Source organism: Xiphias gladius, chromosome 6 (assembly GCF_016859285.1).
Source record: "Xiphias gladius isolate SHS-SW01 ecotype Sanya breed wild chromosome 6, ASM1685928v1, whole genome shotgun sequence".
Classification (NCBI taxonomy): Eukaryota; Metazoa; Chordata; class Actinopteri; order Istiophoriformes; family Xiphiidae; genus Xiphias; species Xiphias gladius.
Window position 1 is genome coordinate 12,241,923 of NC_053405.1, and position 25,429 is coordinate 12,267,351.

General features: G+C 41.9%; 3 protein-coding genes across 6 annotated transcripts in view; all 3 read right to left on the minus strand.

Annotated features, from left to right (window-relative positions):
* Positions 1-870: 870 nt before the first annotated feature.
* Positions 871-3,000, minus strand: lim2.2 (lens intrinsic membrane protein 2.2). The gene is made up of 4 exons (XM_040129267.1): positions 2,823-3,000; positions 1,943-2,083; positions 1,317-1,451; positions 871-941 (listed from the first exon to the last, which is right to left on the minus strand). Exons 1-4 carry the CDS (start codon positions 2,998-3,000, stop codon positions 871-873), a joined length of 525 nt encoding a protein of 174 aa, XP_039985201.1.
* Positions 3,001-4,788: 1,788 nt separating this feature from the next.
* On the minus strand, positions 4,789-18,799 carry LOC120791253 (WD repeat-containing protein 47-like). Its single transcript, XM_040129553.1, has 16 exons — positions 18,218-18,799; positions 16,443-16,633; positions 16,044-16,127; positions 15,393-15,477; positions 14,311-14,619; positions 13,653-14,092; positions 11,910-12,006; positions 10,780-10,952; positions 10,433-10,690; positions 10,046-10,121; positions 9,626-9,783; positions 8,502-8,671; positions 8,216-8,386; positions 7,825-7,956; positions 6,995-7,213; positions 4,789-6,622 (listed from the first exon to the last, which is right to left on the minus strand). Exons 2-16 carry the CDS (start codon positions 16,598-16,600, stop codon positions 6,480-6,482), a joined length of 2,673 nt encoding a protein of 890 aa, XP_039985487.1. The 5' UTR covers positions 16,601-16,633; positions 18,218-18,799; the 3' UTR covers positions 4,789-6,479.
* Positions 18,800-19,783: 984 nt separating this feature from the next.
* camsap2a (calmodulin regulated spectrin-associated protein family, member 2a) overlaps positions 19,784-25,429 on the minus strand; it is a 52,003-nt gene continuing 46,357 nt past the window's right edge. For 3 of the 4 annotated variants that reach the window (XM_040128165.1, XM_040128164.1, XM_040128163.1), the window contains 3 exons: positions 23,608-23,723; positions 22,955-23,073; positions 19,784-22,072 (listed from right to left, as the gene is read on the minus strand). In XM_040128165.1, the coding sequence (XP_039984099.1) occupies positions 21,767-22,072; positions 22,955-23,073; positions 23,608-23,723 (541 nt within the window). In that variant the 3' untranslated portion in view covers positions 19,784-21,766. The remainder of the gene's footprint in view (positions 22,073-22,954; positions 23,074-23,607; positions 23,724-25,429) is intronic. The other variant, XM_040128166.1, reaches the window with a different exon arrangement.

The window sequence follows — 25,429 nt, forward strand, 5'->3', positions numbered from 1 at the left end:
AATATCATTGTTACTTCCGTCAAGGAGGTTATGTTTTCTCCCGTGTCTGTTGGTGTGGGCCAACCAACAAATCCGTATCCTATTGAATATGTTGTCCAAATGCTGCCTGATTCGTGTGGATGCGCTCATGTCTGGGTGGGTGAATTCAGGGTTAAGAGGGGCCGACAAGTATGCAGCTTTGAGAGACCACGCGGCCGGAATTATCAGTGAGTCCATCTGGTTCGACTTTACCCAACAGGGAGCCGAACTCACTTCATCTTCCAGCAGCTAAGCGTTGTGGTCCTGCATATGGAGACCACCATCTAGTGGAGAACCCCTACACCACATTTAGGGTGGACAGTCTGATCGGTGTGCCGCCCCAAAGCACCCGCCATCCAAGGAGCGTTACAGAGGGTGCTCGGATGTTTTGGCAAAATCTATTATAGTTCATGTGTTATTTCATTCAGTGGAATTAAAAGCAGTATTATGATGAAATGTTTCTCGCTGTCCGTTGTTTCCTCTATATCTAAAGACACTAAAAATAATTTCCAGACAGATGTTCCAGACACAGTGGCCATCGAATTATGTTTGTCAGTCAGTCTCTGGTGGTCCTGGCTATGACACTGTGTAAGAGCCTCTGGCCTGTGTAATATATCGTGTCAAATTGGCTGATCTGCCAGTGACCAATAGCAAAAAGGTAAGTTGTTTTCTAAATCTCGTGCTCAAGACATTAAAAAAAAAAAAAAGAAAAAGATAGTTTGCCAGTAAAACAGTTTTGCAGTGAAACCACACAGGAGTATATGATTTCTATTTATTCCATTCTAGGTTCTGAACAGCAGCTACAGCATCCATGGCAACAGTCCTCGTGGCTAATAAGCGTGTTGATCTTGTTCAGCTGTCCGGGGTATTTGTAGGAGGAGGTTCTGCAGTGGTCCGCTGGTAAGCACAGAGCTGAAACACACCTGAAAGAAAAGGACAGAAGTCACTATTTTCATAAAATTACATCCAGTAAACCCCCTCACAGCTGTTTGCTCATTTGCTTTCTTATTGCTTTGTATCTTTATCTAAACTTCTTCTGTCTTTCTGCTTGGGGATCAATAAAGTGTTATCTCATCTTATCTAGAAGAACGGATCATTGTACCTTTGTCTCTGCACACGATCGCTCAAATGAGATCTTTGATAGAAACTTCATGCACAGTAAGCAGCAACAAGTTTTTTCTGCCGCTTGCTGTACTTATGCAGGCTCCTGATAACAGCTGCAGTCCTTGAAATTCACTCACAATAAACACAACCTTTCTCCCTTAAGGTGGAAAATAAAAAAAAAATACAACAAATACCTGCTGCGAAAGCCAGAATGATGGCCACCCAGCCAATGATGTAGGACCAGGAAAAGCGCCAGTCCAAGAAGCGTTTGCCAAAGAAAGTGACAGTCACTCCGGTGTAAATCGCCAAAGCTAGCAGAGCAAGGAAACCTGAGAATAGACAACATCAGGGAGGAAAAATCCCCTCAGACACAAAAAGAAGAAGCTGCACATTTCATGCGAGTCCTTCATGTATTTCCCCCCGGGTGACCGTTTAATTTGTTCCCTTCTCATCTCATATAACCTGTCAAGATATGGTGTATTTTAAGCGTAACATACTGCACGTTACCGTTTGCACCTTATACTCTATCGGGAACAGTTCTGATACACAGGTTTTTACCGAAGCCAACCCCTGCTGTAGAAAAGTCCCAGACAGGGTCAGCACAAAAAAACAAAAAAGGACAACAACAGAAAAGGAGAAAAACCCAACCGTAGCAACATATTTTGGGAGTTGGCTGCTGAATTCACTCGCAAATACTCTGCGCCTAAGAGTCGAGTCCAGGTTAGAATCTAGTGAACTTCCCACAGGGAAGAAAACCCGGAGGAGAAATCTAACGGGCAGTCCGCCGACCCCCCGGTCACCCTGACATTCTGCGTGTTACCTGACAGGACCAGGGCGATGCCGCCTGTGCGGACCCTCCTGTTCTTGGTGCCGTTAGTGAAAGCGCTGAGGCCGAGCACCACACCAGCGAAACAGCTCAGCACTGCCAGGATCATGAAGGCCCGTGTGGCATCCCAGAAAGCTGGACACAGAGAGGCGAGGACCACATACACGTCAAAGGATACTTAACACGTAGGCCCGCTTTGACACAAGCGGCGAATTTGCCAGATGTACTAATATTTTGGTCTGTAGGTTGGCATTTTTATGTTTACATTAATTTGTGATTTTGCCAGTTTTCATACTCACAGTACAGAGTTCCTCTACACGATACTGTTGGGACATCTCTTGACAGATTTATTGGGCTGAATTTTCTGCTGAGCCCTCAGTTTGCTCTTCTAATTTTTCTCTTTTCTTTCAAACACTTCACACAGCTCTAGTAAGTTTTTCTTTCCATCGGTAAAAAAATAAAAAAGAAATTGTCGGAGTCTTTCGACAGCCTAACTCATGTCACTGGTGAATCTATCCAGACAATAGGTGTCACTAGCTTTGGTTTGCTGCGATGACCAACAAACTGTAGGTTTCCTTTTCTGGATAGACCACTTTGCCGACAAACTGGCAGTCAGCGTGTTTGTTACCATTTGATTTCACATTTATTGTGTACATTTATCAATAGGACACTGGGTTTGATCTGAATATAGAAACGAATGTGTTGTTATGATTATAATTCATTTGAAGATTCTTCACAAACACCCAATTGGCAACTCGTAATATGGCTTCATTTTGGAGATATCAGTTCAGGATATCAAATTGTGGCGGCTTAAGTCTCTATCGCAGTGGCCTTAATGGTAACCCTAGTCCTGTCCTACATCCGGAGTACTCACCGACAGTTATGGTGTGGGCATGGCATTTGCGGTTGATGCAGAATCTCCACAGCCCCTGGTTGGCTGAGCTCCCCGAGTATCGATACTGCATCCAGAAGTCGGTTGCCGTGGAAACGATGAGAAGCACGAGGGCGGCCAGACCGCAGAGCGTGCCTCCTCCCGCTAAAGTATACAGCATCGTGGCGAGGCCGGGGGAACCACTGTCCTCCTACACATTCAGCAGCTGGTCAGGGAAGAGAGGACAGAGCGGGAAAGGGTGCATCATTCAGAGCTCATGCTCGGCGACCTACTCATGGTTGTTCATCACATGCCAGAACTTACAATATCAAACTTCTTGAATGTGCTACAGGCCTAAATCAACCAAACATCTGTGACGGAAGATGACCCCGATCGCTCCGCTGACATATGCAAACCTGTTCCCTTCTTGTAGGGGCCAGGTTTATATGAAGCTACGGAAAACACGGTGAAATCATCAGATCTTTTATGCTGCTAAGTACTTTAAAACAAGATAACCACTGCCAAAAGACAGTGATGCGCAATCTTCCACAACATGACTTTTTGAAGAGGTATTGTTTTAGAAATACTAACAGATCTTCCTCATGAAGCATTTTTAATACAAAGGGGGCAACCAAGTAACTGAGTCAGTTGTCAAAACGCTGTCAAATTGGTCATAGCCAGCAAAGCACTTGACCCAAACCGCTGTATGACAATAAGCTTGCCTATCCGGCAGTTCAGAGCCATTGTTCACCACTAATTCCCCTCCATGCAACACAAACTAATCTTCCAGTACTGAACAACTGAACAGTCAGCACTGTTGCCCTGTCACCCAGCCAGCAAGCCAGTGATTTCATACGCTGATTTCAACTTCTTTACTCCTCACTGTGGCTCCTGAAAACCCGACAAATTCCAAAAGCACGTCCTAATTACACCCGCACATCTGAATCCCAATATTGCTGTTCCTTTTTTATCAGGCAACATGGACAGCCGGGTCCCAGGCCTAGTTTGTCAGCTGCACAGATCATCTCCCCCGTTAAGAGAAGCGCAGGCGGATCTCCACTTCATCTCTTCTTTGCCTTTGTAGCTCTTGTTGTCTCCAAAAACAGGTTTTTTAGTTGTTGATTTTCCTGTTAAAACCTCAAACAAAGTAGCATCTTCCTGGAAGCGCAGTAAATACAGGTTCTGTGTAATTCCGAGTTTTTTTTGTTTTTTTTTCCTGGTACCTCTGGGTTGGCTGGTGTCTCTCCAGGGTTGCTGGCTGTAACAGTGTGCGTATCCTTTTTAAGCCCTGAACCCCTGGCCGTCATTGTCCACCTCACAAAAGAGGGAATGATCGAGCGCAGCATGTGAGTGACGGTAAATCCCCCTCTTGCTCTCTTCTCTGCAGTTACCCCCCCCCCAATTACCTCTCTGTCTCTCTAAACTCTTGCCCTTGGTCCATTTCTTTGTCTCCTGCATGACTTCTTCTTATTCAGCCCCCTTCTTTTTCGTTCAGTTACTTTTTTCCCGGTTTGCTCCAAATGAGCTCTTCCGGTCTGGCACCTACAGTTAGGGAATATGATATTCTTTTCCGTCAAGGGCCATGTCCATGACCCACCCCCCCACAGTTTAGCCACGCCAGCGATGGGAGCATGCAGGACAGGCATTCACCGTCCTCCTATACATTGGCAATAGGGGCAGTTGCCTAAAGCAGAAAGTAAGCATTTGTGCAGCCTGCACCTTTACATACCGTACGTCCTACCTGTGTGCACCTAGAGGCATGTGTGTGTCCCTAACAATGCTTTTTAAGCAAGCACTGATGGTACACACAGGGAAACATAAAACACATTTAATTTTTCAAAAATGTTTGTGTTCTATTGACAACTAAAAACATTAAAGAACAGTGTGATGGCTCCAAAGTATCGCTTAAAAATACCTTAATTTATTCAAAAGGAAGAACAACATGTGGTATTAGACAGCGACTGCTTTATTATTTTAACAGTTTGAACTCCATTGACCCCTATGCAGTTCCATCATTTACACCAGTTTGTGCACAAACGTTGTTTTAAAACCACACAGGTGGACAGTGACACTGAATTTGCCATTGTGAGCCACAGAACAGGTAAAATACGATAAGCCATGACTTGTACTCTCTCCCGTACCTTCTTCTCCCTCACATGCATCAGATTTCTGTGTAGGTGCTTAGTAAAGGCCTAGTAAAAGGGAAGAAAAAAAATCAGATCCTTATTTGTAAAAGCTACAAATGTGACCAGATATGTCATTTCACTCTGTGCAGACTAGCAGCATTCCTACCTTTAAAGTGCATCGTTACCAGTGTCTTAACTTAGCCTTCCAACATTTTCTCTCATTTCTCGAATAGGAGATAGCTGTTGTCATCCCGAGACTATCTCGCTGCAATATTATCCCAACATGTGTGTATTCTTGTGTTGCAATTTCACGATTTAGTTTGAAATTAATTTTTTTTTTGTCTGAGACAAAAAAATGTACTTTGTTAACCACTGATAAACCAAACCAGAACATACTGTATTTTCAACATTTGCGTAAAGCGCTAGTTACTCTCGGTTTTTCAACGAGAAGAGATGTAGGGAAAAACACTTTATACTGGTGTGCACAAATGCCCAGTGGGTGATCATTTTCTGCATCATATTACCATTACAATAATTTATACACGACAAGGCATATGGACAAACAAGATAAAGCTGCAAATAAATCAATCGATCTCTTAATTAATCCACATATTCAAAAATCAGTCTCTACAAATGTTACAAAAAGGCACATTATGATATGCATAACCAAATGTGGCTTCTTTCCACAACATAAAGAGTCCAGGCCACTGCTTCTTAGGCTAAACCCCTTCTAAAGTGACCTTCGAGCTCTGACTAATAAGACGTTTGGCATTTTGAGAAAATAACTAACTTGAGAGAGTGCTTGAAGTGGATTTACTCATGCCTTTCAATACAGGCATCATCAGTCATCTCTATATTCTAACTACATCTTTGCTGTTTAATCTTTATGCTCTACTTACAAAGCCAAAAGCAGAGAGGTGTTAAGCAAACACACACACACACACACACCATAAATATTTAAGTATCTAACCTCACTTGGACTCCAAATAGAAACACTAAAATATCATTGTTTCCTCTTTTTATGGCATTTGTAAAATGCTAATATTTTCCTTTAATTTAACTTTAATTACACTAAAACCATAAAACCAGATACACACATATGAGTTTTTCCGAAACGCCATGATTGGTTGCACGCACACGGGCACATACTCAAAGACATATACAGTGGTATTCAAACACACACACACACACACACACACACACACACACACACACACACACACACACACACACACACACACAACCAAGTATAGACTGTCATTTTTAAAGTGACTGGATCTTCCGCCTCAAAAATGTATCAATCTCACAATTTACATACAGACACGTAACACACAGTTAACTTTAAACTGAGCGACATATAAACAGTTTGATGCTCTCGATATGTATGCACACAATCATACATACAAACATGCCGCAACAGTACGCGATCCCATGCTGGGATGTTATTTATGTGGAGACTCTTCTTGTGCTTCCTGCTGCTGCTGCTGCTGCTGCTGCTGCTGCTGCTGCTAACCAGTGTTTCTCTAATGGACTCTCAGGGGCCTGGAGCCCAGAGGACGACATTTCGATCTGCAGACGAGGAGACGAAGGTCTGGTCATGGGGGTGCCACCTACACTGGATCACCTTGTCCCAATGTTCTCCTGCCACTGTCTGAGGTAGGGGCTTTGTTAAGTCACCTGGGGTCAGAGAAAAGAAAAAAACATAGCACAATCATCAGATTGCCTCAATATGGCGGCCAAATGATCAAATATTTACAAGTATATGGCTCTTTCAACAGCAATTGGGAATTGAAAGCATTTCATGACTCAGACAGAAAAGAACCGTTTTGACCACTGGCAGCATTTTAATTAAAAATATATTTATATTTGTACTTCGAAAAGGTGAAATTCTTGAAACACAAAATGATCGGCATCAAGTAACTTTAACCTTTTCAAAAGGAATTTGAATATGATCATAAAATTTAATTCAAAAGAATTATGTCTTTTAACCCCTTGTGTACAGTGTGTGTGCGTATATTTTCCTACTCTCCCCAATGAAGGTGTTGCTACCTTGCAGGTCACTGATGATGATTTTGTTGTCATAGGAGCCAGTCAGAAGATGGTGGGCTCCCGGTGAGAAGCGCACTGAGCGAATGTCACTGCTGTGGGGGCGGTATGTCTGGACTATGCGGCCTCCTCTGATGTCGTACAACATACAGGTACTGTCCTCCTGACCAGTGGCCAGCAGGCGGGCGCTGGGATCCACTGCCACCGAAGCAACGGCACTTCCTGTGGGAGACACAGTGGTTCACTCTGATTTGGTGCAGCGTAACAAAGCCTGCAAAACATTTGGGTTTTCATCACCAAGATTTAAACTCATGAACAAGAGAAACTAGGGACTGATTTATCTCATTGAAGAGCCCAAGCTAGGTTTGGATCCAGTAATAAGATATGGCATTTTAAACATTATTACTTATGAACTACCGAGCTTATTTAAATTGGAAAAAACCCATTTTACTTTTCCTTTTGTTATTGTCTATCACTATGTGTACTTTGATAAAGACTGGATGCATATTTTAAAAACCTCAATATTATTAAATGGAAGAAAGAATAATTCAGAGGCTTGTGAATCTTTGGTGGACGTCTACCATCTCTGAGTCTGTATGTGTTCTACTGCACTAACTTCAGCTTTGACTAAGACTGCCTTGAAGTGTCTAACTGAAAATATGTTCAGCTACTGGCAGTTATACAGTGTTTCAGACATCACGAAGCGTTAGCGCTTTGTGTATTGTAACTTTGTGGGTTAACTGCAATACACTACCAAACCTGTAGCCGTGTGGTGCATGTGATTTTCACCCGAATGAAGGATCACCTCTAATGAGAGTCACCATGTGACTCACCTGAGCCGTGCAGGGTTGTGCCCACCACCCGCACACAGCTGGGCACTCGCAGGTCCCAGAAACGGACTGTCTTGTCCTGCGAGCCAGAGGCGATCATCCAGCCTCCCCATGTGTACAGAGTCAGAATGTGACCTGTTCAAACAAAATGGTAAAGTCTAAAATACACGATACATCTTCACCTTTTTGTACAGAGTTGCTGTGTTTACAAGCTCTGTTTATATGAGTATATTGTAACTATTTTATGGTACTGTTCCTAAGGGTTAATTGGTTTCTCATTAGGGAGCAATTTAGAAAAAAATCATTTCAATGTTCGAGACGTTTACAGATGTACCATATATGTAAACTGATTTCAAAGCCCTAGAGTTCCGTCAGGACTGTTTCTTTAACGTACCGGTGTGTCCACTCAGGGCATGGAGGCCCTGTCCTCTCTGACAATCCGTAGTGTAGATGTTGCAGTCTCCAGCCCCGGCACTGATCAAGATGGATCCTCCACTCTCAGGGCCCTCCAAGAAGGCCAAGTCCCTGATGGTACCATCATGCATGCTGAACTCCAGGTCCGGGCCTGAATCACAGAGACGCGAAGAAATTAAACCCCATTCGATAAATTATTCTGCTTCAACTTGTATTTTACTTGTTCCGTGTTTTTAGAAGCAGAACTAAAACACATAAAATGGTACCTGTGGCGTTGCAGGTGTCTGCGTTGAAAGGCAGGACTTTGACATATTTATCATTTGACCCGGTGGCCAACAGTTGGCCACAGTGGCTCCAGGCTACACAGTAGATTGAGCCCTTGTGGTGTTTGTTCCTCCTGAAGCGCACAACCGGCTGCTTAACTGCTCCAGAACCACTGAACGAGCCAAGAAAATACGACAGAGACCGACTCAGAACAGTGCAGGAAGGAAAGTATTCTAAAATGCAATGTAATGGCTGTGGAATGAATTGCAACCAGAATGTTCATATTTTGACCTAACACTTCAACCTTTTTTTCCTCATCATTCAGCATTCTTTGGTCCAAAAAACGCTTCTGTCTGGTCAAGGTCAGACAATTTATTTAGCCACAACTCTGAGTTGTGTCAAAAACTTCGACAGTGCTGTGCAAAAGCCTTAGGCACTTTAGGAGGTTTCGATTTTTATCCATCAGGCAATAACATCAGGGAACTCTCCGTTCGTCCCAATTTCCTTCTCTAGCACGACACCACCCCCAACATACAGCCAGAGACATAAAGAACTATCTTCAGCGATAAGAAGAACACGGAGTCCTGCAACCGATGTTCTGGTCCCCACGGGGCCTTGATCTCAACATGATGGAGTCAGGATGGGATTACGTGAAGAGACAGAAGAGACTAAGACAGCCTGAATCCACAGAAGCTTGAGGAATTTATGGCATATTTTTCGAAAGCATCCTCACTTTACGTTTAGTGCCTACAACATCCGTACAGTCTTCAGTCTACATTTGTTGCCATCAAAAGAAGAGAAAAAGCATATCGCTGTAACGTTCTTATGATGCTGACAAGACAACCATCCAATGTCCATGTAACTTTCCTTGGTCAGAATTAACTGTGCTAACAAAATGGTCAATATTATAAATGCCATACATGTGTTAGCATTTATAATATTCTGAGATGCCACTTTGAATTAGGCCTAAAACTGTTAACTTTCAAGGTTTTCTATGCATGAATAAACTTTAGTATTACTATACGTGTCATCATCTGCCCTCATAATGCAGGTACATAATTTATCATGTCGTAGGAACGTGCCACGGTTTGAAATTGTATATACGGTAGGTGTGAATGGCTCCTACCTGGTGGACAGGGTTTCTGGGTAGGCACAGACTCTCAGGGTTTTTGAGTTGGAGCCAACAGCGTAGAGTGCTCCTGAGGGGTGGAAGGCCACTGCACGTACTGCTTGTGTGTCCTCGAGCTGGCTGACCTTAATGAACTGTGTTTTGGCCTTCCCCGGCTGTACAAGAAGATCAGAAAAAAAAAAAAGAGTCCTCAGAAATATGATCTACGATCCCGGATCCCAGATTTTGACCTAACCTTTACATTCATGTCGTCTCCTTAAATACATTGTAGAATTTATTTTTGACCAGTTTGGAGAGTAAAATGTTTAATGCACTAACACTGATAATGTGGAACAGCAAGCAAAATAGAAGTATTTAAGACAGAGACTAGACTGACTGAGGTCAGTACTAGATTGTTTGGTTGGCAGTTTGGTGTACCTCTTGTGTGTTACGTGTCAGAGAGCAGGTTGAATCATCTTGCACCGTGGGACAAGATGATCTGATCCTCTCAGCACTGGTATTCACAACGCATGCATACACATAAAGACACACAGATTCATTGTTAACCGATACCTTCTTTGGCAAAAATCTGACAACATGGCACTTGACATTCCTCATGGGCCTCTATCACAGAGGGTTCAGAGTCAAATGCAAATTATGTTTCATCCATCGTGAAACCTTAATATAAACAGCTGCAGAGCAACACAAGAAGCAAATGTTAAGTACTCTGATCAATATTAAATGTGATCATTTTTGGGTAAAGATAGTTCTTTGATGTTGGCAATTCTGTAATGGCTAATAAGCAGTCATTTGACGGGCTATTACCTATGACTGGCGGGAACTGGAGACTCGCTGAGGGAAGGCAAGCCGTGGCTCCCGGTCCTTAACGGGGTGCTGCTGCTCATGCCACCTGGCTTGTCCCTTGGCAGCCCTGCGTCTGGAGTGTGGTGGGTGTTGGGAGCCCTGGGACTAGAGGTGCTGGTACTTCCTGTCAGTCCGTTCCACTGCTGGCCCAGTTGTGTCATCACCTCATCTCCTCTGAGATCAATGCCCACATTCATCTCCTCCAACTTCTGGATGGATCTAGACAAAGACGATATCTCTTGAGGCACTGAGGTTGCATTATATTCACGAAACCACTGATGCCAAATCCTTTAATAGGACTTCCTCACCTGCTGAGGAAGGTCTCGGTGAGGCTGTGCTGGGCTCCATCTTGTGGCTTCACCCCTCCCTCCAGCAGCATCTGCTGGTAAAGCTGCCTCTGCTGCTGCTTCTGTTCCAGATGTTGTTGCACACGGAGACGCTGCCTGTAAAACTCCTGTATTTGCTCTGTGGAGTCACAACGCTGGACAAATACACACATGCCCACAGTAAGCCAACATGAAAAACTGTAAGGCTTGTTTTTGCAGAAGATGTAAAACGATATATATATATATATATATATATATATATATATATCTATCTCTATAGATATATCTATATCTATAATATCTCTATCTATCTATCTATCTATCTATCTATCTATCTATCTATCTATCTATCTATAAAAAATAGACAAAACTTTCTCCCATGAGCCACTACTGACAACTCTTCAAATCCCAGGGCCTCGTCCTCCATCATCCATCCCATAAAAAGTTTTCAAGGACCTCATCATATCCCAAGGGTCTACAGTATATTTTCTCTCACCACACAAATACACACACACACACAAATACACACACACACACACACACACGCACACACACACACACACACAATCCAATCTGAAGCCACTTTGCTCCTCTAAATTGGACCTGGGATGCATAAAGTTGAGCGATGATGGAAGCAGCAGGCCATCTCAGGTGTGACCGCACATCAAAGCAGATTATCTGCCTTCGGTCTCCGTGACCTCCACCCCCTTCACTGGGACAGGGTCAGCAGTGTACGAGTGTCCCTTGGACAGGTGTTGTAGAGAATTGGGGAAGGATTTATGACGCAGTGGAGGTATGGTGGCGAGGCGGTTCAGGGGGTTCAGGGGGAATCTACTCTAAAACTTTTAAACCTGGATTAATGACCGTGGAGGGAAGACAGACTGAAAATCTCACTTTGACTCGTGTGACCAGACAGACAACCCCAGCAATCTCTTTCTACGATGTTCACAAATCATGAAACCAATTCAGCCTGAGCAACCAAAGGTGAGACAATCCATTCCTCCATGTATGAAATGTCTCTTGTCTTATCATTGATCTATGGTCTATGTAAGATCTATAATGTACGTACCATCAATACACATGCACTGCTGATAGTCTGCAGTTTTTATTACCTCATTTGTTGCTGTACTGGAGGGTGGCCCACCATCTTTTCCAGGGGTCAGAGGTGTGCGTGTGGTGTTGGAACCATCCAGCCTTTGAGGGTGCTTCCTATGTCAAATCACAAACAATTTTTTTTTTTTTTTTTTTAAATCAAATTGATTTGAGGTGAAAGTAAAACAATACAATGCAAGCCAAGAGAAAGGCCATGTTTGTTAAGCTCAAGTATTATACTGTATATTGCAAAAGACAAGAAATAGTAGTAATGTGGGCTACGAATTTTGTTAAAAACTCGTATCACTTGTAACAAATAGTAAAAACAAGGTCAAATGTCAAAGCCACGGCAATTCAATAAAATTATATATTCCATTTTTCCTTGTTCAATTCATTGTAATCATGTTTATAGCGGCATGACAAACTGCAAGACAAATTCCTTTTAGGACAGACAAACTCTTGAACTTGATCATAGCTCGAAATTATCGCACTTTCCACCAGTTGTACGCATTCAATGCGTCCTGCAGGTGGAGCCAGAGAGAACCTGGCAGCGTCCGACAGTCTGACAAACTGCTCAGTTTCCGATAGTTCTTTAACTTGAAGCCTCAGAACCCTGTCTCAACCTCGTACTTGGTGGTGTAACATTTTATTCGCAGTAACCCTGTAAAGCAAACCTCTCAGCTCAACTATAATGATTTCATGGAATTAAAACACATACTGCCTTATTTCCTGAGTGTTCTCACCACCAGTATAGAGGCAATGCACTGTACCTGTGCTGTATTAGCTTATTTTACTGTAGCTGGTGCTGCCCTGTTTGCAGGAAAGTTCACGTGGATCAATGACATAGGGCAAAAAAGAAAAGGGGAGAAGAAAAAAAAAAAAAAAAAAAAAAAAAAAAAGAGCGAAGCCTTTTCAGATTCCTTGATGAAGTTATAAAGGCAACAATTTGCATTCTGTGGCTGAGAAGCTGACTGGCAAGAAAGAAAGAGGGATGACATGACTAAGGTCCAGAGCCACACATGAACACAGGGCCTGCAGCAATGGCTAACTGAGCCCTGGAGACCATAGTAAAATGAGATCTGACAACAGAAAACTTCCTATTTTAGCTTGAGTCTAAAATATCCATGAGGAACAATCTCTGTATTAATATTTTAGGTCCGGCTTCTTAAAATTAACCTCTCAGAGACTGAGCTTGTTACAGGATATCTGCACCAACATACTTTATTATTTGGAAAAGTAATAATACTTAAAAGAACAGGATTTTTACTTTAAAAAAAAAAAATTTTATAAATCTTATTAATAAGATCTTAAATTATGAGTCATTAGGCGAAGGCTTTAGATTACATTGCATCCATCAACACCCGGCTGCCGTCTAACATGCTTTGTGAAGCACTGCGGGAGATGACAGATGAGTCAATATGTCTCTGTTAAAGTAGGGCTCATGGGATTAATAGAGCTACAGCTGGTGCCACACGCCATGATCTACCACCGGGTTTAATGCCTAAGGTTGCAGATACATATGCTAAGGGAGACAGCTTAGTAAGAAAGCTTTAGGAGAGAAAGAAATACAGCTCGGTATGTCGACCAACACAGCGATGCAGTGACAGAGGCACATAATAGTTTTGTGAAACAAAGGTATGGTATGCTTTGGCACGTACCCTGCGGCAGCAAAGACAATGTAGTGTTGAACCCCACCCATCTGTTACTCCAAGCAGTCACAACTAACACCACAAACTATTTGCCCCAGGTTGGCTCCAGCTTACCTCTCAGGTGAATCATCCTGCTGATGCACATTATTCTCCACTAGGCTCCGACTGAGAGCAGACTTTATGTTCGCCTCTGTGCCTCTCTTGTCCTGCGCTGCCAGACCGTGGGACAGGCCGTCCAGAGCTGGATTAAGAGATCTGGACATGTAGGTGTCAGCTGAATGAGGCCTCTGGTGGAAGGGTGAGGTAGGGCAGGGAGACAGACGGTTGATTAATGGAGTCAGCAGGTCGGCATGGCCCGCCTTGCTGGGCTTCACCAGCCGGTCCACGTGGATGTTGAGGGTCTTCTGCTGGAAGGCGCATGAGAAGGTACCTGGAGAGAGGTTCTGCAGCCAGGACAGCAGTGACAAATCCAGTTCGTCGCAGCCGTTCCCACAGAGCAAATCCACACCGAGCAGAACCTCACCCTCTGTGATTTCCTCACCAGTTGCTTTACTCTAGAGAACAGAAACAGTGTTGTTAAGACCATCGACAAGGCGGAAAATTTTCGAGTTTTCTTGTTATCCTAGATGATTTTGACGTGCATGCAAGGGTGCGATTACACCTTCCTATCTTTAAAACACAAAACTCTCTAAATGTTTTGAGAGAAACAATTAGGTTCATTAATCTTTTATCAACAGCCGCTGGAGCTTTCAATTTTTAGGGGTCATATTACCTGACAGAACTCCACACAACACTCATATAGGATCCCTTTAATGAGCAGTTGGAAGAGGCGGTTTCCGCTCGCCCTAAAGCCAGCCTCACTTAGCTTCCTGTCCGCAGGAATGAACTCGGCTACCATGGCACAGGCTTCCTCGAAGCAATGAACACGTGCCGTGCTCGGGTTCCAGTCTTTGAACTCGGAATGGTGGGTGAGGCGAGGCAGGGTGAGGAGAAGACACAGCTTGCTGTAGTCCTCTTTGGATGGGCAGAACTCCTCCAGATTGTGGAGGCACTTTACTGCCTCCTGCATGGTGAGCTCCAGCTGTAGTTGTTTAAAAAAAAAAAAATGTAGAGGATTTGTCAGTATGTGGCTGTGATTCTGTTTTTTTTTTCTGAATATGACGTCTGTTTTTGGAGAATCCCACTGGTATTGGTTTAGTGAAATAAAAAAAGAGGCACATCAGCCAATGTTCAAAAGGCCTTAGAGACAGCAGCCAGTAAACGACCTGCAGTCACACCTGCTTCACACTGGCTTAAGGAGCTGCTAAACCACCTGACAGTTTTATTTATTTGGGTTTAAGTGGAGAGATTACATGCTCTGGGACAGTCTTATGTTTTTAGTAGCTTTTTTTAAAATCAAAAAGCAGACTTCTGATCGTAACATTTTTAAAACTGTGGAAAACTGGGGGAAAAAAAAAAAAAAAAAAAAAAAAGCTAAAAACATAAAACACTCATCCAATTTGTCTGAGAGGTTAGAGAGATTGTCCTTTAACCAGGAGGTCACAGACATTATGTCTCCAAGTGAAATGCTGTAGGTATGACCTGTATTTTAAGACCAATTTCTCTCTGGGATCATTCAAGTTTAAGATCATCTACACTGTTTCCCAAACATTCATATACAGTTTCATCCTCCCATTTCAATCAGAGGCCTCTTCTACTGACCACTGAGCAGCTCCACTGGAACAGGGAGATATTAAGCTGCTATTTTCAAGGGCATTTTGAGTATACTACTAGGTTTCCTAGGTCGTGTCCTAGTCGGACTAGTTTTCAAATGACCAATGTCCATACTAATTTTCCAATTAAATAAATACATACATTCTGAGGGTCTTCAGCAGCAGACATGGCGTTATTTACACACAGAGCTTCCAAAAACTTCTGCTTCAGAATGATGTAGCGGAACCTGGAAACACAAATCTCAGTATTAAGATATATATTTCGTAGTACATGAACTGATTAACCTTCAGGTGACATTTACTGGGTTGAATTACTTTGATGATCTTGTTATTTCAATAGGTAGGACAACTGAGTATCAAAACTCTTCATTTGTGTTGAGTGTTTGGTGGTCGGTGAGAAACAGAGGCTGTCAGTTATATGATATAATCATGCCAGGGTAGTACTGGGACTTGGCCTTATTTAGTTCCTAAGGCTACCAGTCTCCCACTTTACTAGCAAATCTTACCTGGTCACCAGTGAAGGAAGACATCGTCAGTACTGTCCTTAATTTTATATTTGAAATACAGACAAACAAGCGATAAAAATGTACTCGAATTAAGACAATTTCCAGCTCAAGAAGCTGAGTTTCAGTTGGGCCTCATATTCTCCTCATAACGGCTCAACAATAAATCAAACTGCCACTCCCCAAACTCTGTGCTACCAATGACAGCTATGGTCAATAAAAGGTTTGATGAAAAAAAAAATACGTTTTGGACGTCAGGTTAGAATAATCCCCCACATTATGTCGCTCACCTTTTCTTGTCAAACTTGTCCATTCCCTCTAGAGGTTGAATGAACTGCATCACCTCCTCCCATTGGCCGTCCAGAATCAGTTGCCTGTTAAAAGCAGTAAATAGACTGTTAAAAAAGGCACCTGCAATCCCTTTTCCCATCACAGTGCTACTATTTTGTGACGTCAAAATGCGGCAGTCAACCGCAACAATATACATTTTGTGAAAAATAATGCAACCCAAGAAAACAAAATGTTGGAAAAGTGCACCCAGGGAGATTGAGTGTGAAGCTTCATATCCTGACCAATTCTCATGCCTCTGGGGGCAGCTCCGCCCCCTACAGCTGTGAAGTCTAGTCAGCTCTTTCAGCACACCTTTAATCTTCTCCTGCCTGTCGTAGGAGTCTGTTGCAAAGTCATACCTGAGGAAGAGCATGTCATCAGAGTACAGCCCGTTGATGACACCGCTCTCCTTCTCTAGGGCCAGCATGCTGATGTGCAGCTTCCTGGAGTTGAGGAAATCCAGGATCAGCTTGGTCACCTCCGCCTCCTTGATGTTGATCGTCTCCTCTGCCGTCATGATTACAGATCTGTGGTGGCAGCTTATGGCTGGCTGGATTACAGAGACAGGGAGTAGCGGACAGGCAAGTTGATGGCAACGTTGCATCAAAAGATTACATTTCTTATTTTTATTGTTCATAGCCTGAATTCAAAGACTTTGATTCTAAAATGGCTGTACATATCCACTTTTTAAGGGCAATGCTATTTACCCTCATTGAATTACTTGATATTACAGCCGAAAACAAAGATTAAGTCGATTTGTTGAACCATATAGCAGCATCTAGTCAGCATCTAGTCTGCGTGACTGTCGTACAGCAGTTACTGCTAAAAGACAATCATTTTCAAATTGCATAAATCTCAGATCATTATTAACATAGAATCTGTCTAAAGCCTTTGTTTTGAGTTTTTTTGACATGTTCTGCAGACAAACGCTGTAAAAGGTAAAAACATAAGCTTCCTCTTAGATTTAAGAAACATGGTGGGTACGTTACTTTTCAGGAAGACTTAATATACAGAATTATCTGGTTTCACTGCGTGGGTGGAGATGTGTGTGAGACGAGAAGCGCGGCTACACCCGGAGAGCTGAACAGTTTCAGATCAATGCTCACGATGTAAACATCGACAAATACTCATGTGGATTTTTATTCCACGCTGAGGACCAAATACAAAGGTAATCCTACAGGGACCTCTAGTGTGTCCACTCTTCTGCTCGATAACAACGCTGACTTCATGTGTCAAAGGTCTTCTATTAACTACATTTCTACTAAAGCTCCCAACAGCAAGGTTTAGCAGTACTCTCTGGTACTATTTAACTCCCGCATCACCCAATTTAAGTATTTCTGTTCTACGCCTATAGTGACTTTAAGTGTGTTTGTGAGTTTGATGTTGAGTTTAAAGTGGCCTATTTTGATTTAATTTTTTTATAGGGTGCTGTGGGATCCATATAGCATTGCTCTGGCGACTTGCAGTGTTTACAGAGGGACCTTATTGCACTTAAGTGTTTTTTTTTTTTTTTTTTTAAATCTCACCTTTAATATTCTAGTGTGATGAATAATTTTGCAACGATGCTCTTAAGAAATATCTATTGGATGCAGTGCTTGGTAATCGGCCTATAAATGGTTAAACACTGGAACATCACACATGCAGCTATAGTAAGCGATGAAGGGCTCTTCGTTACGCACAACGCGCTCGCCCTGTGTCAAAGTGCAGCGAAAGGCCCGAGAGGGAGCAGCGAGGCCTCCGGGCGCCTGCGCTGGAGGCAGAGCAGCCGGTGACACCGCCCTGTCCCTCCGCGCACACAGGGACGACATGCAGCCCCGGTCCGGGATGTGACGGCGGGTCTGCGGCCCAAACGTGGCAGCCCTCGGCACGTTCTCTGCGCTCGGACACACCTTGTTTACTTGAGCACGACAGCACCGAGTGCGCACTCACACACACAGACACACACACACACACACACACACACACACACACACACACACACACACACACACACACACACACACACAGCCGCTCAGTGGACACACATGCGGGACAATAGAAGCTAGCAGTGTCATTCATGTTCCCGCTAAGGTGCAGGATGTCACTAAGACTGCACAGGCTAATACGCTACCGTGAGTCGGTGCCGACTCCTCACCTGTCAGTCCGCGCCGACAGCACGCCGCATCAAAGCCCCTCCGCGCTGTCCGCCGTCTCCGAATCTAACGGTGTCGCGGAAGAGAGAGGCCAGGCAGCGGTGTGTTTGGACGTCGAAAATCCCGATTAGCGTTTCGCGAAAAAGCTCCTTGCTGCCGTAATTCCTTGTACACAGCTCGCGGTTGCCATGCGGACGCAGCCGCAAAACCACCAATCAGCTGCCGCGATGACGCCCCGTGGTCACACCTACCGCGCGGCTACACATTTTCAACTGTTGTAAAGCAAAATTTTAAAAAAAGGTAGGCATCTTATGTTATAACTATATTGGTAATTATACAGCATCGAAATATAAATAAAGATATTGATACAAATAAAGGATTTAAAAAAGAACAATGTACATTCCTGGCTGAAATGATTGGCAGCCGTGAATTTTAAGCACAGAATTTGGAATATCTTCATAAATAAATGCTAATTCATTAACTTGGACATTTCTATTAAAATATTCCGATTATACAAATTGACACTGAATCGGCATCCTTTTCTGAGGATATGCTAAATTCTGGAATTAAAATCCAGGGGTGAAAAAGAAACAATCAGCCCCTTTCGATGCAGTAAAACCATCATTCATTGGTTAATTCAGGTCATGTGGACACTGAAACTTAGCCACAGGTGAGTCTTATATTTTTTTCAGTTTGTTTGAGGAACCAATTTAAATTCATCAAAAATGTGCCAATTATTGTGTCGTGAGTAAATTTTATATCTGTTTTTTATTTCACTATATGAAAGCATTTTTTTATTGTTGTTGTTTACTAACTATGGACATTTTATCAAATATTCTGATTATAAAAAAATGGTTAATTTGTATTTATTTCTGAAGATTTTCCAAGATTTTCTTTTTTTAACCTGGGCTGTATCACGTTTACTTTAGTAGAAATGTTAGTGAGTGATTAAATTCAGTGGTGGAAGAGGTACTTAAATCTCCCCATGTCAAACTCAGATGTGTTGTATCCCAAGGCTTGATTTTGGGTCCCATTCTCTTTTCAGTATAGAGCTTTTTTTTTTTTTTTGTTGTATGTGGATGATACACAATTATGCCCTGTAAGCTTGTGAACAATAGTGATATTAGCAGCCTTGACATCTTAAAATTTTCTCCAGCTCAGTCAGGATAAGATTGAGGTTATACAACTGAATGGCTTGATTTTTGACACCGTTGCCTCGCGCAAAGGCTCTGATATATTGTGTCTCCGAAATGTCTACTGTAACACTGTAGAAAACAGTACATATTTAAATAAATAAGATATTCCCATATATTTTGCATTTAAAAAAAAAAAATGTATTTCTAACTCCTTGATAATTTCTATAAATCAATAAAAAATAAAACCATACAATTAATCTCAACCCTGCCTACTTTACTTTCATTTTGTCCGTCCCGATTGACATACCCTAGAGCACACATTTTGTTTTACAGTTAACACCACTTAAATGCTGAGGCCATGCTTAAGTTTATTAAATGCAAAAAAGAAAAAAGAAAAACAAAAAACAAAAATGAAACTACATGTTCAGCAATATGTTGAATGACAGCACAGCGTCTGACAAACAAAACAAATTCATTATAGTGAATAGGTATGAGCTCACATGAACACACTGTACAATACCATTACAGTTAAAAGAATCTTTTACCTTGGCCATAAACAGCCGAAAGCAGGTGGACAGAGGTTTCTGTGGACAAATCCTTCCAATCATCAACAGAGCAACACTTCTTCACTCTGCCATATAGTTTTACGTTTTCAGAGACACGTATATGCGCTCTTTTGGTCATAAATATCCCCCCTACTTGAAAGCAAAGCACCATGTTAGCAGATTTGTTTTGCAGGAAATCATACCTGCGAATGGTGTTGATTGGACATTTGGTGGCAAAAGGAACGTGATACTGACACCAATGAAACCCTGTGGCGAGTCTCTTACCCGTATGCAGCAACAAGGATCTGCCTGTTTCTGTCTTGCATTATTCTGTGAAATTCATTTGCCAAATAATGGAAAAAAAAAGAAAGAAAGAAAGGCCATTTTAATGAGTCAGGCAGAAACTCACTATGATGCATGGCGGGCTTTTTAACTAATCGGAAATCTAAACTTTGTGTATGCGCTATGTTTTCTACGTTTTGGTGCTTGGTGGACCATAAGTGCCTTATAGTTGCATGAGTACAGACATTATCAAGAGGAGTGGTGTGTGTGAATCTTGAATTTAATATTTAACATTTTAATTTTAAATCCTGATACAGATATAAAAAGAGATACTTCTCATGTGTCATTATGTCTTGGATTTCAGTCATATTCCTGATACCAGTGGGTGAGAGTGTGATTGTACATTATCTTAATAAACTGCAAAGTTCCTACATGGTGCAGTAGGCAGCATTTCAAAATAAAGAAGAAATAATACTGAGCTATTTCATTTTGTTCACAAACCTGCTGTGAACCAGCAGCAAAGTGATCTACAACACTGGTTCTCAACCTTTTTTGGCTGAAGCAATGCCTCCATGTAAAAAACCCTGCTGCAAGTGCCAGCAAACCACCAGGTCAACTCTGACGCTCCACGGATGGTTTTTATTTTCACTGTCAGGCAGTTTTAATTAATTACTGGTACACGTTTTGAGGTTGCAACTGCTCACGAGAAAAAGAAAATCATCACAATGATTACAAACATGATCGCAGATTTGTATATCAGAAATACATTTTTCACACATTGCACATTATAACTCAAGTCTTCTTCAGGTGTCATGGCCTGCAGGTTGAGAACCAGTGATCTAGAGTAACGTCCTGCATCCTTTAAAATCACTTTCTCAAAAAGGGTTCTGAAAAAGCTGAAACCGCTTGGCTTTGTTGAGCTGAGCACACATGTACTGTGTGGCGACCACTAGCTGTATGCATTTAGTTTTTTGGCCCTTTGTAGTTTTACATACCTTAATATACAAACTGTTTTACTCACGGAGATGAAGAAAAAAAGTGTCCTTCCAAATACAAAAAAACCCTCCGTATATACGCTGCTTTACAACCACCTCATCGCACTCACGCGCTAAAACAAAAACGAGCATAAGGCCACACATCAACAGGATAATGCAAACAAAAATCAATCTGTACATGAATTAAAAACATTCAGTGCTTCAGTGTACCGGGTAAAATTTCCTAGCATTCATTCTGTCTCTTTTTTTGACATTTGGCACATAGGAAACAAGAACGACACTCACACATGCCTTCGTAAACTGACTCACACATGACAGTCTCAAGAAACACAGAAGTGATAAGCATGTACATCATTCTTCAAACAGTGGCATACATTCCAGTTGCTCCTAATCTTTGAGTCCCATCATGTCCAGTCCAAATTAAGGAGGAAAAAGAAGGACAGGAATGCAAACATGAAAAAGACAAAGATGCATTCGTCTAACTGGCATTGCAGGTGTTTGAATCTTTATGGATATGTACAGTGAAGTGCAAATTGAAATGGTTATGTTCCACTTGAGGGGGGGAATGGTGATGTTTGGGGTACCAAGTTCCACTAGGACTGGGCAGGCACTACTTTTTTAGGGGTGGCTGGCTTCTTGGTTTGCCAGAGGTGGTTGTGGATCGTCACTGCGTCCACGCTGGCCGACATGGTCTTGGCTGGTATCTGACTAAACTGCTTCCTGTCCGAGTTGTACTTGTAGAGGCCGTCGATCATCTTGCGTGTGATGCTCTTGGGGCCGATGCCAGCCAGCTTGTTGATCTCCTCTGTCTCGGGGCAGTAAGTGTAGAGTGAGCGGAACTGGCAGCCGGCATCGCGGAACAACACTAAGAAGTTGTTGGCTTCCGATTTCTCAATTTCCTGTTAAGGGGAGAAAAGCCCGTTAGATACAGTGTGAAGGTCATGTATGCTAAAGGGACGCAAAGGTTTCGGTGAAAATGGACTCATTCCTTGGACTCTCAAAAGCAAAATTTAAAAGTTTGTTTGCCCTTTACTTAGTTGATGTGCACACTAAAATGTTTTTTCTGCTTTTTCATTATACAATAAAAATACTGAATATTAAAAAGTCTCTGAACGGCCATCCTTACAACTAACCTTCATAATTTATTGTGAATCACTGTGAGTACAGGTGAATTTGCAAAAAAATATCAACAACTGCTTACTTTTACCATGTTACATTGCAAATTTTTCCAAAAATAATGAGAGGTTTAGAAATTAAAACCCTCATACCATAAATTCTCAAATAGTGGCCAGGCCTTTTATTTTCCTCTATGGCACAGAGAACCAGATGTTTTATTTGGCACCAGCCATTATTTCTAATTTCTAATGTTCTGGGGTTAATGCAAAGTCAAACTTCCAAACAAATTAAGTATATTGCATATTTCCACATCACTAATTCCACCAGTACAACCAATTCCTATCATACTCACCACTCTGCTATGTATTTTTCTTCTAACTTAAGTACTGTTTTCATTCACAAATTAATTCCAATCATTCTACTTTGCTGTTTTGTCTATTGTAAAGCTTTCCCTTTATAGGGCTTTCGTATAAGAATTTACAATACATATTTGTTCACACTCACGTGCCGTTATTTCATACCAGTGAAACCAGACCGGAAAAATAGGAAGAGAGATTTTAATCTACAATGTTGAGGGTATGTGGTTTGCATTATCAATAAAGCCACCAGGATACCGTGACCTCTACAGTGTATAAAACAATATATGAAAAGCCCCATGCTGTTACCTCCAGGATCTTGTTCTTCTGCCCCTCATTGACCTTGCCTGCGAGGCAGCAGTGGGCCAGAGCGTTCTGGATGATGTGCTTGTTCGACTTGGCACTGGGTTCCTTGTACAGCTTCGGTCCTGAATGTGAACCAAGGAGAGTACATTGGAACGAGGCTGGTGTCATGGCAACTACTCTAGTTACAGTCAAAGAAAAGACCCCCTCCCTATTTTTGCTCTTTCTTTTGATAAATCATTTATGAAGATTTCTACTGGTAGCATTTTTCTCATCGGTTAGTCTGACAAAGAAATATGAGCTATGAATACAGCACTCGGATCACAAATAACAACAGACAATCCTGAATTACAAACAATGTGAAAGGAAACCCAACCAAGACGACCGTTGAAAAACAGGATATTAAATAGAAGATATTTTATTAAAAAACAAAACAAAACACCTGTCCTTCAGTATTAGAAAATAAGCTAAGCTTAAGACAAAAAATAATACCCAAGAAGAACTACATTAAACCCTACGTAAATTGAGAACAAAGTTCTATCATGCTATTCCGAAACATTAAGTAATGGTGTTCAGCATATTTACGTTATAAATGTCTGATAGCACAGTTCCTCTATATGATATGTTTTTCATGCAAATTTAAAGCTAAGTTGACCAACCAGTGTACTCTGTGTTGGATGTAACAGAGGAGGTTGTGGATCCGTTTTCCCAGTCCTTTTCTCCATTCCTGCTGCTGGAGCGACTTGGGGACAGGAAGCCATCTGCAGAGTCTGGCCTAGAATGAACACACACACACACACACACACACACACACACACACACACACACACAGAATAAGATCACCCTTCTGCATGAGTACTGCTTCTGAACACTCATCAAATACTTATACATCAAACTCTTATACTATAGTCAGGGCAGGAAAAATCTGTACTATTTCCAAGCCAACTAGATATTTTGAAATACACAGCCATCTCCAAAATTGAGTCAACATTGTTAGCTGGTCTCATTTTCCCACCCTGTCTGTATCATGTTTGCATAGATTTATCCTTTACTGTGGCGGAGACTGTGTGTACTATTTCAGCGCAGAGTTTGAGTTTGGACTTGGTTTGGTTGTACAGCCTGACAGTAACTAGTAAAGCAGCAAAGCTTGCAAGCACAGGCAGTGAGTGCAGTGACATGAAGCGGTCTGGTGCACTGAAGGTCAATAAAAGAGGTCAATCAATTACAGTGCAGCACTTGGCATTTACTTGCTCTTTTTGTGGACCACAAAATATGCATTATGTGTCCCCTCTGTACACTGGGATCCTTGTAAACAAGTGATTTACAGATATAGAATAAATATCACCGGGATTATAATGCATTTACAAAATACACCATTCTGCCTCTGTGATTATGTGAAAATCAATGAGCAGGGCAACTGTACAGTAAGAGCAACTAAATCCAAATTTAGCTCAAATGTGCCTGTGTTGCTTTTTTTGGAAATAAACTGCCCACATTAACAAGTCATAGTAGCTTTTTTTCAGTTTCTCAAAAAGGCCAAATCTTCCAAAAGGATATTAGAATATAAGTTTAATTTGGATTTAATATATCTTGACATGTTTCAAGAAGAGTTTGATGTGATATTAACAAGAAGTAACCATCTTGAATGCCCTACTGGCAGATTTTGAGAGAAAATATAGGGTTAAATGACTTGATAAGATGGATATTTATGCAGGGTGTGTTCTATAGGACTAGTTTGTGACGTAGTGGCTCTAAAGAAAGCATAATAATTTACTCTGACGTTTTATCAGGTGTGAAAAAAATAAAAAACAGAGCAGGGGTCTAAATTGATGCGGAAGGCACAGCAGAGGAGTGAATGGATAAAGAGAAGTGACTGTTTTGTTGCGGCGATGATGCAAAAAGCGTAGCATTAGACAAGTGCTTTGAAGTTAGTCATAAGGATTTTTAAAAAAGGGAGGGAAAACATGTTGTTTTTCCTATAAGTGCTCATTCAATCCCTCATAAAACCCAGTGTGGGGACAGGGTTTTGGTGTAGGATTGGGCTCAGGAATAGCGTGAAGCACCTTAAGGTTTAACCGAGAGGCAGAAACTAACCTTCTCCTTCTCAGTTTAGGAGAGCTCAGAAAGTAGAAGAGACTGCCAGAGGCTAAACTAGCACTTCTGACATGCGTGAAACAGCCGGAAAGAAAGTAGTAAAAAAGGAAGATAGGAAGAATACAGGAGAAATGTTAGACCTGAGGACTGGAGATAGTCTGGAGAGCTCGGCTTTAAAAAACGAAAAAGGTCAGAAAACATCACCATTGCTGCACATGAAGAATAAACAGTTAAAGACTGGTGTTGAAAATCACTCAAAGGTCATAGTTTGCCAGATATTCTCAGGTTTCACATGAAGTTTTTGGGCATTTGCTAATAACACTGTATGTCCAGTCTAATTAATGGCAACACCCGATCAGATGTGTAATCCTGCTGTGTAATGTGTGT

What these genes read in the sequence shown, in the direction of transcription:
- LOC120791253 (XM_040129553.1), bottom strand. Translation starts at nt 16,600, where the DNA reads ATGACGGCAGAGGAGACGATCAACATCAAGGAGGCGGAGGTGACCAAG. An exon ending in CACAACCCTGCACGGCTCAG is followed by an intron (nt 7,214 to 7,824) that starts GTGAGTCACATG and finishes TGTCTCCCACAG; the next exon opens with GAAGTGCCGTTGCTTCGGTG. An exon ending in CATCATCAGTGACCTGCAAG is followed by an intron (nt 6,623 to 6,994) that starts GTAGCAACACCT and finishes CTCTGACCCCAG; the next exon opens with GTGACTTAACAAAGCCCCTA.
- lim2.2 (XM_040129267.1), bottom strand. Translation starts at nt 3,000, where the DNA reads ATGCTGTATACTTTAGCGGGAGGAGGCACGCTCTGCGGTCTGGCCGCC. An exon ending in TGCCCACACCATAACTGTCG is followed by an intron (nt 2,084 to 2,822) that starts GTGAGTACTCCG and finishes CTCTGTGTCCAG; the next exon opens with CTTTCTGGGATGCCACACGG. An exon ending in CATTCTGGCTTTCGCAGCAG is followed by an intron (nt 942 to 1,316) that starts GTATTTGTTGTA and finishes CTTTTCTTTCAG; the next exon opens with GTGTGTTTCAGCTCTGTGCT.